The following is a 12,903-nucleotide window of genomic DNA, read 5'->3' as shown; positions in this document are numbered from 1 at the left end:
CCCAGTTTCAACAGGTTTCCTACAGCTGGTATTTCATCCATATTTGCTGAATTAAATTAAAGCTATGAATTTTTCTGAGTCAAATGCTCTGTGTTAAATTTGTCGTAGTCCCTGGTTTTGATTATAGGGATTTTATTTTAAATTTATTTTTATTAATGGTAATATTTATTGATATTTTAAATATTTTACTGATATTTTTCAGTATGCAATAATTGATTTTCTTTTTGATCAGAATTTGAGGGACAGATTTTGTTTGTTTGTTTATTTCGGTTTTTAAGTAGTTGGGGATATTTGTGCATGTGTGTTTTTGTTTCTAGATTTATTACCTCTTGGTCAGAAATTATGGATATATTATTTCTGTGTTTTGAATTTTTTTCCTGTTTTTCTTCTTGGAAACTCTTTAGATTTGTTCATATATTTAGTCTGATTAGAGTCAGAACTTATCAGAGAAGCTAAATGAGTTTTGTCTCATTAGGGTGATTTTCCATACAGCTGATCAAATACATTACAAATCTCTTTTGTAGTGAAACTCTGGATGAAAAGTTTATTTCTCCATATTAACATTGTTTGGAGGGGGGACCTGTCTGTTGTCCTCTATGCTATAGTTACATTGCGAGTATAATAATAATAGTGCATCCTTATGGAGTTGTAATCAGGGTTAAATGAATCAATATGTGTAAAATGCTTAGCACTGTGCCTGCTCCATAGTAAGTCCTCATCAAAAGCTCTAGAGGACATATATTTTTTCTGAACCTTCAGTTTTGCTTTTAGTAGCATTCCAGTTTGATGGACATAGGGTAGTTTTTAATTACCCTAACTTGTAACCACCAAAAACATGACAACCAATGAAGAACAAAAGGCAAAGAAACAGAAACCACCCTACTAGCATTAGTGTGATGTAATGACCTTATGCAGCAACCCTTACACAGAAAGAAAAGCCTTTAATTTTGTCTTAAACATGTTCTACTGGGTTCTGTGAGAGAATATGCAAAACTGCTGAGCAATGTACCCACATCTGAATGCTAATAATAAGAGATACTAATTTTCTACTTTTCTGAAAAGGGTATGAGAACCTGTTCCTCTCCTCCATTAAATGGTGTAAACCTCTGGGTAGGATTAGGCCTTCTATTTCTGGTCCCCACTGCTGTGCACATATGCTTGACAGAGAGCTATGAAACCCATTGATTTTTGTGGGAGTTAAGAATTCCAGCAGACTTGGACCAATTTCCAGTCCAGCTACTCAGAAACTAATCTGTCTTAAGGTGATTTGCTAGTTGTTATTGGCCAGTTATTGTGGTCCTTGTTTGCATATAAATGGGTTAATACTTTGAGATAGTTGTGGGAAAGTGTTTTGTATAAAGTTTACACACTTTATATTTTATTGAATCCACTTAGCCCCAAGGTAGGTGTGTTTTATTTGTGAGATGATAATGGAAAAGTAATCACCATACAAATTATCATTCCTTTTATAGATAAACATTGAGGTAAGATTTTTAAAAAAGCTAATAATAGCAATTGGTGTGTGGTGATTCTCTCAGTGATGCTAATTTTAAAATTTATAAAGTATTATTTATTCTCATTGCAAGTCTATCAATAGTGACTAATGGAGTAGCAGTGCATTCCTTCCTATTCCTGGTTTTCATACTACATACACTAGTAAATATAATTTGCCAACACCTGATTTTTAGAATTCAGATTTGCCAAATATCCTATCGGATGGGTGACTTCACAGCCACTGGATAAAAAGTTACCTTCACTCCTGATTGGAGTGAGCCTTTCAGAACCAGAAAGACTACATCTCTGTCAGGTGACCCAGACAGAAGGACCCCCCTTGAAAAAAAGTTTCTCCATTTGTGTCTTGCTTCTTTCATCTGATCTGCTGCCCACCTCCAAAACTTTTAAGTGGAAATCAAGTCCCTACTTCATACCTCGTGGCACATCTTGCAGTTTTATTGGTCCTATCCACCCAGCGACCAGCTGCAGCACAGGGATCCTTATTTGGGAGTTTCTAACCAGAACTGCTTTAGTTCTGCAAGAAAAATCCAGAATTCTTGGGGTCATAACTCAGCTCTGCCATCAAATCTGTAACTCAGGGAATATGTCCTTTTTTTGGGCTTTACATTATCTGTCTGTAATTGATATATATATGGGACCATTTGGGCCACTATGATCATTTCAAATTTCTTTCTGGGTAAGATTCTACATATTAAAAGTAAACTTGCTTAAAAATAAATAAATAAAATGACTTGAAATTAAAAAAAAAAATGTTACCTTCAAAGAGATGAAAACCAGAACACTTTATGAGGCTGCTAAAGCCACCTGCCACACCTCTTCTCTAATTTCAAGGTTGTCCTCTAAATTCACTTATCTTAGAACACAGATTCGCCCTGCCTGTGGCAATGACTTTGTTTATAAGCGTCCTCAACTCTAAGCCCGGAGAAGTGGGGGCAGAGGGGCGCGTCACCCTCAGCCCAGGCGCCTTCTGTACTTTGACTTCGGTCCTGGGGGGTAGTGCAGCTGCGTGGCACGACATCTGAATAGTCGAGGAGATCAAGCCAGCCTAACCCCTTACTGTCACCATGCACTCCCTCTCTGTGTGTGTGTTTCTCCCAGCGGGAATCGGCCGTGGGACACCCAGCCCGAGACAAACGCCGAGGAAACTTCGGAACCAAGGAACCCTGGCGGGTTCCCGCCACCTCCCACCCACGCGGAATCATTCCATCTCCCGGGGACCAATCAGCACTCCGCACGCTGCCACGCCAGCCAATCCAAGCAAACACACGTTGCTCGGGCCAACTTCAGCGACTAGCCCTCGGGGCACCGGGTTCGAGCCGCGGGCGTGGCTAGAGGTTCGGCCCGCCTTCCCCTGTGCAGCTTGGTGCCTTCTCATTGGCTGAGACCTGCAGTGGCTTGACGCCCATTGGCTGCCGTCGCCCGCTGCCCCGATGGGCGGGGAAGCTTGGAGAGCTGAACGCGTCCGTGTTTCCGAGAGCGGTGAGTCGGTTCCTGGCCTGGCGCTTCCCGGCTGCGTGCCCCTCGCTCCTCGCTTCTGCTCAGGTAGCCTTGGGTGGGGGCGCGGGGGCCCCGAGGCGGCTCCGAAGGAGGCAGGGAGGGCGACCGGCGGGCGTCCTGGGTGCCCAGCCCGGTGCCTTTTCCCCGAGCTTTTGCGTGGAGTGGGGTGGGGGAGGCGGCCGTGGAGGGCGGAGATGGCGCACCCTGGCCTCCCGGAGGGTGTAGCTCTCACAGGTGAGAAAGAACGCTGAGTCCCAGGGAGGGGCGAGGGCGATCCAGAAGTAACCCGGGGCTTGCCCCCCGTCTCTCCACACTGCTCGCCGGCTTCAGGGTTTGGGCACCGATGAGGCCTCCGTTTCTTCATTTGTTCAGTGGGGAAGGGGCGGTAGTAACCTCGCTTCTCGGGCCGCGGTGAAGAGTCCCGAGGTCTCGTTCTGTGCGGGGCACCGTGCTGCCTAGTTTTTGGTAGAAGGACAGACAACCCAGGATCCATCCTCTCACAATAAGCATTAACTAAGATGATGAGGATAAAAGACCGCTTTTTCCAGCGCTTCCTGGAGGTGTCTTCCAAGTTCGGTGCGAAGTGGATAAGCTCATGGAGCTCCTCAATGAATTCGCCTTATTACTGTTACCCTTAATTCACCATTAGGAAGGATCACCTGAGCCCTAGCTGGTTTGGCCCGGTGGCTAGAGTGTCGGCCTGAAGGGTCTGACTGAAGGGTCTCTGGTTCTACTCTGGTCAAGGGCACATGCCCGGGTTGGTGGCTCCATCCCCAGTTGGGGGTGTGCAGGAGGCAGCCGATCCAGGATTCTCTCTCATCATTGAGGTTTCTATCTCTCTCTTCCTCTCTGAAATCAATAAAAAGATACTTAAAGAAAAAGGATTACCTGAGCTATTTAGGGTTCAGAAACCAGAACAAAATATGACAAATTCAATATGATGTCATATATATATATACATATATATACACACACATATATATATATACTTAAAAATGATTCTTTATTGTTGAAAGTATGACATATGTCCTCCTTTTCCCCCCATTGACCCCCCCTCCAACCCCCACCCCCACCCCAGGCCTTCACTATCCTATTGTCTGTATCCATGGGTTATGCCTATATGCATACAAGGTCTTTGATTAATTAACTCCTTCCCTTTGAGATTCCGCACTCTGTCCCATGCTTCCATGTCTCTGGATCCACTAAGTTCATCAGTTTCTTACTTAGGTTCCACTTATGAGTGAGATCATGTGATACTTGTCTCTCTCTGACTGACTTTTTTCCCTTAGCATGATACTCTCCAGGTCCCTCCATGCTGTCTCAACGGATAAGAGATTCTTTTTTACTACCGCATAGTCATATTTTTAATGTAAAGTCTCTTCTAGTCAGTGATTAGCTTTCAGCGTTTTACAGAATAGATCTTTAGCCTCTGAAGGCAGAAGCCCTGGGTTGGAATTCTGGCTCCATCGCTTACTAGCTCTCTGGTCTTGGACAAGTGACCTGATTTCCCTATTGCTCTCTGTTCCCTTTCTGTAAATTAGGAATAATTATAGGGTTGGCTCTTAAGGTTCTTTATGAAGAGTAAATGAAAAAATACGATTTAAAGTGGCGCAAAAGTTGATCACACAGTAAATTATTTTAAAATGTTAGCTTTATTATTTTAAATAAAGGATTAGAGCATTAGGAGCTTGAACATTACTAACTTGGACATAAACTTAAAGTTGTGATATTAGAATTATTGCCTTAAGTGTTGTAAAAAGTCTCAACATTGTTGTAAAGCTTGTGCTAAAATCAGTCAAAGTGAGCACTAAAACAGGAACATTAGTCACATTGCAGAATAGGCTTTCCTGTTGCAAATGCTACAGCCAACTCTCAAAAATGAGAAACTCCATAGTTGACTGAGTTAGAAAAGCTAAATTGCCAATTCAAGATTGATTGGAAATCATGCATGTGCTGAAATTTTTATGTTAGGTAAATACAATTTAATTTACAAGGTGTTGGTTTGCACCACATCTTAGGGGAAAATCTATGGTATGTTAAATTGAAGCTATTCACATAAATGAAACTCATATCTATTGGTTAATGGAAGGTTGATTTCTATATGAGCTTCTTTAAAAAATGAATTGTGACTTAATTTTACTATATAAATAGAAACAGATTTTTATGGCATTCACTTTTTATTAGGGTTTTATTGGGTTCTATAAAATACAACTTGTGGCCCTAGCTGGTTTGGCTCACTGGATAGGGCGTTGGCCTGGGGACTGGGGGGTCCCGGGTTCGATTCCGGTCAGGGGCGTGTGCCTTGGTTGCGGGCACATCCCCAGTGGGGAGTGTGCAGGAGGTGGCTGATCGATGCTTCTCTCTCATCGATGTTTCTAGCTCTCTGTCCCTCTCCCTTCCTCTCTGTAGAAAATCAGTGAAGTATGTTTAAAAAAAAAAAAAAACAAAAAAAAATACAACCTGTGGCCATTTCTCTGGACATACATTTGACAAAAATTGGGGTTGTATTTTATCGATGACTATGGTGCTTATAGAAAAATTTTAACTGGGGAAAGCTGCCCACTCTATGATGACACCCACTATCTACACCAGTGATCACTTCAAAAATATGGACATAGAAAACATAAACAAAAAGGTTAAAGTAAGTAAAACATGAAAATAGACATTACCCAGCACTGTGTAATAAAACTGTCAAGAGCATATAATCTTATATATGGAGCTCTTAGATTCTGATAAAGTTAACTGGTACCTGTTCTCTCTGAAATGTAAGTGGTAGAGTTGGAGAGTTTCTTGATAAAAGGTCAAGAAAGGGAATAAAAGAATTAATAAGAAGGAGTTCAAAATGGTATTTAAAACATTTCCTGACATTCTCCACAGGTGGAGATTGCAGGAGGGCATATGGTATGCTTTCCATTAAATTAGCATGAATACCTTGTTATATTAGGACCGTGGTCGGCAAACTGCGGCTCTTTGGCCCCTTGAGTGTGGCTCTTCCTAAGCCTTAGGAGTACCCTAACTAAGTTAATAACAATGTACCTACCTATATAGTTTAAGTTTAAAAAATTTGGCTCTCAAAAGAAATTTCAATCATTGTACTGTTGATATTTGGCTCTGTTGACTAATGAGTTTGCCGACCACTTTATTAGGAGAATGCCAAGACTTTGGTAACCCCAATACTGCCCCTTTTTGGTCTTGGAATATATTTCTAGAGATCCTCTGTCATGCCTGCCCACCCACGGATGGTTCCAGAGGTTCTCAACCTATGGGTCATGACCCCTTTGGCGGTCGAACGACCCTTTCACAGGGGTCGCCTAAGACCATCCTGCATATCAGATATTTACATTACGATTCATAACAGTAGCAACATTACAGTTATGAAGTAGCAACGAAAATAATTTTATGGTTGGATCACAACATGAGGAACTGTATTTAAAGGGCCAGAAGGTTGAGAACCACTGGTTTAGATAGTAACCATTATTCCCTTTTGGACTTAATCTTGATGAACAAAAATTCATGCAAGAATTAACTGCCTGGTTAAATAGTTCATTGGCTAAAAGAGAGCTTTCCAACTTTATATAGTTTGTTCTCTTCCCTTCCTATCTCCTACTCCACTACCCTTAAAGTGACTCATTAATGATCTTTAATGTTTTAGTTTTTGTTATCATTGCAGTTAAAAAAAAAGTTTACTTGAAGGGTGGAATAAATCAATTTTGAAAGCAAAAACTAGATTATATCCATCTCTGTCATTCTAAGACCTGGTATACACTAGATGCCTGGTAAATAAAATAGTAGGCCTCTTTGAGAAATTGTTGTTTCATTACATTAATGGACGTTGTAGTCATTCAGAAGCTCAAGGATGATTAGTATAAATGGACCTGCCTTAGATATCTTGAGGTTTTCCATAAGTCAGGCTAGTAGCTCACCTTTTTTTTTTTTCTGTTTTATTCACTGTGTCCCTACAGCATGCTAGACTTCACATTTCCTGCCCTGAAAGATTTACAGTTAAATGGGAGAAGATGATAAGCGAATAATTACATTACAGAGTTGCTGTGAGAAAACTTGGGAGGGGGAACTACCTTAATTTTCAGGAGAATCCAGGAAAGAAGAGTAGAAATTATGTAGTGAAGCTTGGCCAGTGCATGAAGGAGCCCATAAGCCATATTAAGGAGTTTGGACTTCATACTGATCAGCAGTAGGAGTGAATGATTACTAAAGATTCTCATCTTTGTAGGTAGTTCTTATTGCTTACATTTTGTGTGCTGGATTTGCACAGAGATAACATTGTTTACAATAATAGCTTTTCACTTCATCTTTGGTTTCTATCAAATATTTTTTTAAAATTATCTGCCAACCACAGGAACCTGCCAGGTGACTTTGGGTTTAAATAACATTGTTTTAATTATAATGATCCTTGTAATAGATAAGTGAAATTTCTTTTGCAAGTCTTCTCTAAGAACTTATGCTTGTTTATAACATAAATGATCTTGAATAAGATCATTGTACTAGCTATCAAGTTGGCAGTCTCTTGAGTGGAAATGGGATATATTCCTGACTGGCAGACTTTTTGAATGAGCTCATTCACTTTTAGTCTGCGGGTAGGACCTGTACTTGTTATATATTTGGCACCACTTACATAGATCCTAAATTTTCTATTTTTGAATTTTCTCTGTATACTTTCCCATGTTTCTGTGATATGCCACCCCAAAATATACCACTTGGGATAAGGATTATTTTGAGCTAAAGGCAATTAATCAGCAGCAAATGAAAAAAGCTCTTTTTCCTCCCACTATCTGCCTAAAAGTAGGACATACATTTCCCTTTGTGAGGGTTTTCTCTGTCCCCTCTCCTACATCAGGAGCAGGACAGCTCATCACTGGAGACAGAAAGTTGGCATCGAGATGGTCTGCACAAACTTTACTAAAATAACCCTATCTTCTATTGTTTTCTTCCATATAATTACTTCCCATAATTTATCACCCCTAGAAGCCCAATCCCTTTTCCTCATCTTGTCACTTCTCCAAAATTAAACACCCGTTATTAAAATGCTGTATCAGCCCTCATCTAACTACTACTTTGGGTCTCCACTTTTTTTTTTCTTGCTGTATTGATTAAACTTTGGGGTAAATAAAATATTTTAGTGATTGCCTCATGTGGTTGGTTTTTCTAAAGTGTTAGGATACTTTAAAAAAAACTTATTATTAAATTTTTAGTTAGAAATTATTTCAAACTTATAAAAAAGTTGCTGGAATAGTGCAAAGAAGTCTTGCTTATCTTTCTACCAGATTTACTGTTAACCTTTTGCGGTGTTGCTTTCTCTAATCTATAGTTTTTTATTTCAAATCTTGCTACTTGTCCCAATAATGTCCTTCATAACAATTTTCATTCTGGTCCAAGATCCCAAACAGGATCATGCATTGCATTGTTTCATGTCTCTCTCTTTTTTTTTATTGTTCACAGTATTACAGATGTTCCTTCATTACCCCCCTCCACCTAGCCCTTGCCCCTCCCCAGTCTTCACTACACTTCTTTTTTTATGAAGGCCTCTGAGCCTAAAATTAAAATGTTAACATCAAATATGATTTGTGTACCTTTTCTCCTGTTAACCTGTCTTTTGTCAGTTTAATTCGCACATTCCGAGACCGAACCTTAAGAGGGTAGAGAAAAAGTTTTTTTCCTCCCCTACTGCTCTATATCATTTTAGTGTTTATCGTTTTTAATGGCTTGTATGCTCTATGTTGCACTCTTTAAATATTGACTGCAACATTGATTTATTTCTCTCACCTTTAGTTTTTCCATCAGTGGTTTTCAGTCCTGGCTGGATAACAGAATGATCAGTGAGGCTTTTTAAAGGACCTGGATTTCTGGAGCCTATCCCAGAACAGACCCACTGAATCACACTGCCCAGCAGTGGGCCCTGAAAGCTAACATTTAAAAACAGTGTCAAAACTTGAGGGAGGCAGAAGTTAAAGTGGTAAAAGCAAATCTTATTTAAGAACTATTGCAATGGGAAAAAAGAAGCCTCAGTAAAGAACTGCACTTCCTTCTGAATGCAACAAGGATAAGTGGGAGTTTATAGCCAAGGAACAGGGAAGATACCACCGGAGGGAAAATTACTAAGGGGAAACGTTAGGGGTAAGAGGGATTCTGGCTAAATCAACTTGATAGGCTTCTTGCTGAAGAAAGGCCAGAGAGGTTGAATGAGGGTGGAATGAGGAATTTTTGAAGGTGGGGAATTTTCACTAAACTGATTTAGCAGGATATTTGCTAAAACAATCAAGGGGGCTAAGGACAAGCTCAAGAGCTAGGCCTCATCAAACATCGGACTCAGAGGGACTAAGGAGAGAGTCTTTGTCAATAGCAGCAACTACTACAAAATACAACAAAGGTGATTCTAATGTATGCATCTGTAGTTGAGAATTGAAACCTTATTTCCATAGAGGCTTGATTTTTCGTTTAAATCTTCTCTTGGCTTGATGGGTCTGTAAATGGGCAGCTTTCCCCCCAAAACCTTTTCTCCGTTAGGCTTTTCCTGGAGAGTACCACGGAACCAAAAGGACACAAAACTAAGACCAAATAATTCTTGTTTTGAAACGAACACACTTAGGTGCCTGATGTGTTCCAGGCAGTGTTCTCATTAGTGGGGATATGGTGGTGAATAAGGCAGACAAGGGCCCCTGCTCTTAGAGTAGAAAACAGTATACCAATAAGTGAACAATTTAATTTCAAATAATGATAAACACTATGAAGAAAATAAAAGAAGACTATAGTAGTGACTTAATAGAAGACTGTATTAAGGATAGAGGTTCACATTGAAAAATTGTCATTATAGGTTGTTTTTGGTCATGCTCAAATTTGGGATCTAGCAATCCAGGCAGAGAAATAGCAAGTCCAAAGCCCAAAGTCCGTGACAAGCTTGGCCTATTTGAGAAACAGAAAGACAGCTGGTAGGACAAGAACATTGTAGGTAAATGGGATGAAGGGTGTGGATAGGAATCTCATGTCGTTTCAAGGTTTTGGACTTTGCACAGCTGGCTCAATTATCCTTTTATAGCAAATTCTTAAGATGGGAAGGCTAAGGCAGTTTGAGGGAAGCAAGAGATGCCCATTAGGTATTAAGCTTCTGGATCTGGGAATGGTTGGTGTCTCTCTCCCTCTTCCTCTGGCTTTCCACATGTCGGCTGCAGGATAGCCAGATTTTTTGCATGCTTGGTTGTTGCTCAAAGGCTCCCAAAGCTATCATCCTAAAAGAAACCTGCAGAACCTGCATGGACTTTCCTAAGAGAGCCTGGGAGTCCTAGACTCCATCTTTTCATGGGAGGTGTGTCAAAGAATTTGCAGCAGTGTTTTAAAACCATCACATTATGGAATTTCTTATATTAAGTTTGTTATCTTTTAATATTAGTCATAATTTCCTTTTAAAAATAATGGTGAATACTACCTTGTCTTTGGGATTATTAATGATACAGTACTTTTTCTATTTTATATAGTTAAAATTGTTTCCTTAAAATTATGAACCATTTGTTGATGCTGTACTTATTAGTGGTTCTAAAAGTCTTCATAGGACCTTCTTCCTTACACTGTCAACTAATTGAATCCTGTAACACTTCATCAAATGCAGTACAATATTAAAAACAGTGGAGCATTTAAAAAATGTGAAATTGTTTGGAGTTCTGTAGCCCTGTCTTTAGAAGAGGTTTCCAGTTCTGGTTCTCATTTGTTTGCTAGAATGAGTCCTAAATCTGTTGGATAGTAAAATTAAAAAATGTTCAGTGGCTAAAATCTAAGAAAGTTTTTAAAGAGCTATGACTTGTGTATTATTTTTGTATTTTGGAAATAGCAATTTTTTTTCTTTAAGTGATCTGGAATTTTAGAATTTTATTCCTTTTTATTGGATTCTATTAGGAAGGAAAAATAGGATTGTATTTTAATTTTTATATGAGTTTTTAATAACTTAAAATTATTCTCGTCCCTAACTATGTGTTACTCACTTTAGAAATATTTAGGAAAAAACCTATATGCCCAGGTCCTACTCTCAGAGATTCTGACTAGTTGATTTGGGGTAGGGTCCAGGTATAGGTCTTCTTTATAGCTCCCCAGGAGATATTCTATTATGAAGCCACACTTGAAACCCCCTGCCCTACTGCATCAAATTGTGGTGTTTGCTGATGCTGATTTTGGTCTTTGTAACAGGGAAAAAATAAAAAATGGAAGGCCTGCCCGATGCTGCTGCTTTTGCAACTAAACTTAAAAACACTCTCATCCAGTATCATAGCATTGAAGAAGATAAGTGGCGTGTTGCAAAGAAAACGGTAAATTTGTTTAATTGGGGTGTATCTTCTAACGAATTGGTTAATATCTTTCAGAATAGTATGGGAAAATGTGGACCATACTGCAAGATAGATAATTTTCCTAATAAAGGAAAAGTGGGTGGTTTAGTAGGTCATAAAGGAACAAACATAGTAATCCTGTACCGCTTTCAGTAATTCTTTAGATATTGGACATGAGAATAGACTTGGGCAACAAGAGCCTAAAGAATGGCCTCTTAAGTCAACAAAAAATGTATCATTGTCAATTTAAGGAAGTATAGTAATTGGTAGTTTGGAATAGTTTCAGATATTTCAACAAGCCTGTGAGAGTGGCCAGTTAGTGTTTTTAGCAACATGACTTGCCCAAATTATCATATGGCTGAGTGTTGACAGAGCCAATCCTAGAATCCAGGACCCTTCCAGTTAAGTGCTTTAGCTATGCTGATATTCAGAATTTCTTGGGTAATTACCAGTAAAAAATTGTAGGGATTAATTCAAGGTAGCACTGTCAGAACAGATGTGAATTGTTTAATATTTTAAAAGATATGAGTGAGTTCAGAATGAAATATTTAGCATTCTTAATGTCTTAGTCTAAATGTGTCAGTAGACAAGATTGGAATAAGAAAAATAATAAATGGCCAGTGAGATAGTGCTATCACTGAATCTTTAAAGTATTTGGGTCACATTAAACTACTGAAAAGTCTTTCTTGGAGGTCTATAATTTAAATAAAATGCGAAGGATTTTAGGATAAAGAAAAAATTCAAATGTGGATCATTTGATGGTATAAATAACTTTTATGCATCTCTGAATATTTACTTAAGTTTTAATGCAAAGACTAATGCTTTAGACATATGAAATTGTCAGTTTTATATCCAAGGTTCCACTTATATAGTTATCACCATTTACTATTTTTATTTTTCTAGAGAGATGTCACGATTTGGAGAAAACCTTCAGAAGAATTTAATGGATATCTGTACGTAAATTCTAGTAGTATTATGTAGCTCTTAAGACATTGCTGAATGTTTTATACATACACACACAGAAACATTAATGATCACTAAATGATCATTGTCAATAAAATTAGGCCTCTGCTTCTAAGATTTAAACTTTCTGAGAAGCAAGTTACCTTATGAAGTCAAAGCCTATTTCCATAACCCTTCTATACTGAGTTGATGGTAAGGGGATCATAAATAATGATGTGAAATGACTGATAAGATCTTAATTTCTTAGCATCCTATATAATAAAAGGCTAATACAAATTGAACGAACGGCGGAACAACTGGTCGCTATGACGTACCCTGATCACTGGGGGCAGATGCTCAATGCAAGAGATGTCCCCTGGTGGTCAGTACACTCCCACAGGGGGAGCGCTGCTCAGCCAGAAGCCCAGAAACCTCTTCCGCCTCCACAGGAGCACTGAGGGGAGCGGGCCTAAGCTATCAGTCGGACATCCCCTGAGGGCTCCTGGACTGCGAGAGGGCGCAGGCTGGGCTTAGGGACCCCCGGAGTGCGCAAATTTTTGTGCACCGGGCCTCTAGTCAGCCTCTCTCTCTCTCTCTCTCTCTCTCTCTCTCTCTCTCTCTC

At 39.4% G+C, this 12,903-nt stretch overlaps 1 protein-coding gene across 2 annotated transcripts in view; it reads left to right on the top strand.

Moving 5' to 3' along the window:
* The first annotated feature begins 2,935 nt into the window (after nt 1–2,935).
* Nucleotides 2,936–12,903, top strand: part of STARD4 (StAR-related lipid transfer (START) domain containing 4) — a 20,210-nt gene continuing 10,242 nt past the window's right edge. The window contains exons 1-3 of one of the 2 annotated variants that reach the window (XM_005866450.2): nt 2,936–3,057; nt 11,203–11,321; nt 12,243–12,292. In XM_005866450.2, coding sequence (XP_005866512.1) covers nt 11,217–11,321; nt 12,243–12,292 — 155 coding nt within the window. In that variant the 5' untranslated portion in view covers nt 2,936–3,057; nt 11,203–11,216. Of the gene's footprint in view, nt 3,058–9,010; nt 9,398–11,202; nt 11,322–12,242; nt 12,293–12,903 lie in introns of those variants that run through there. The other variant, XM_014539894.1, reaches the window with a different exon arrangement.

The sequence above is a fragment of the Myotis brandtii genome, unplaced genomic scaffold, assembly GCF_000412655.1.
Source record: "Myotis brandtii unplaced genomic scaffold, ASM41265v1 scaffold230, whole genome shotgun sequence".
Lineage (NCBI taxonomy): Eukaryota > Metazoa > Chordata > Mammalia > Chiroptera > Vespertilionidae > Myotis > Myotis brandtii.
This window is presented reverse-complemented; position numbering and strand designations above follow the sequence as displayed.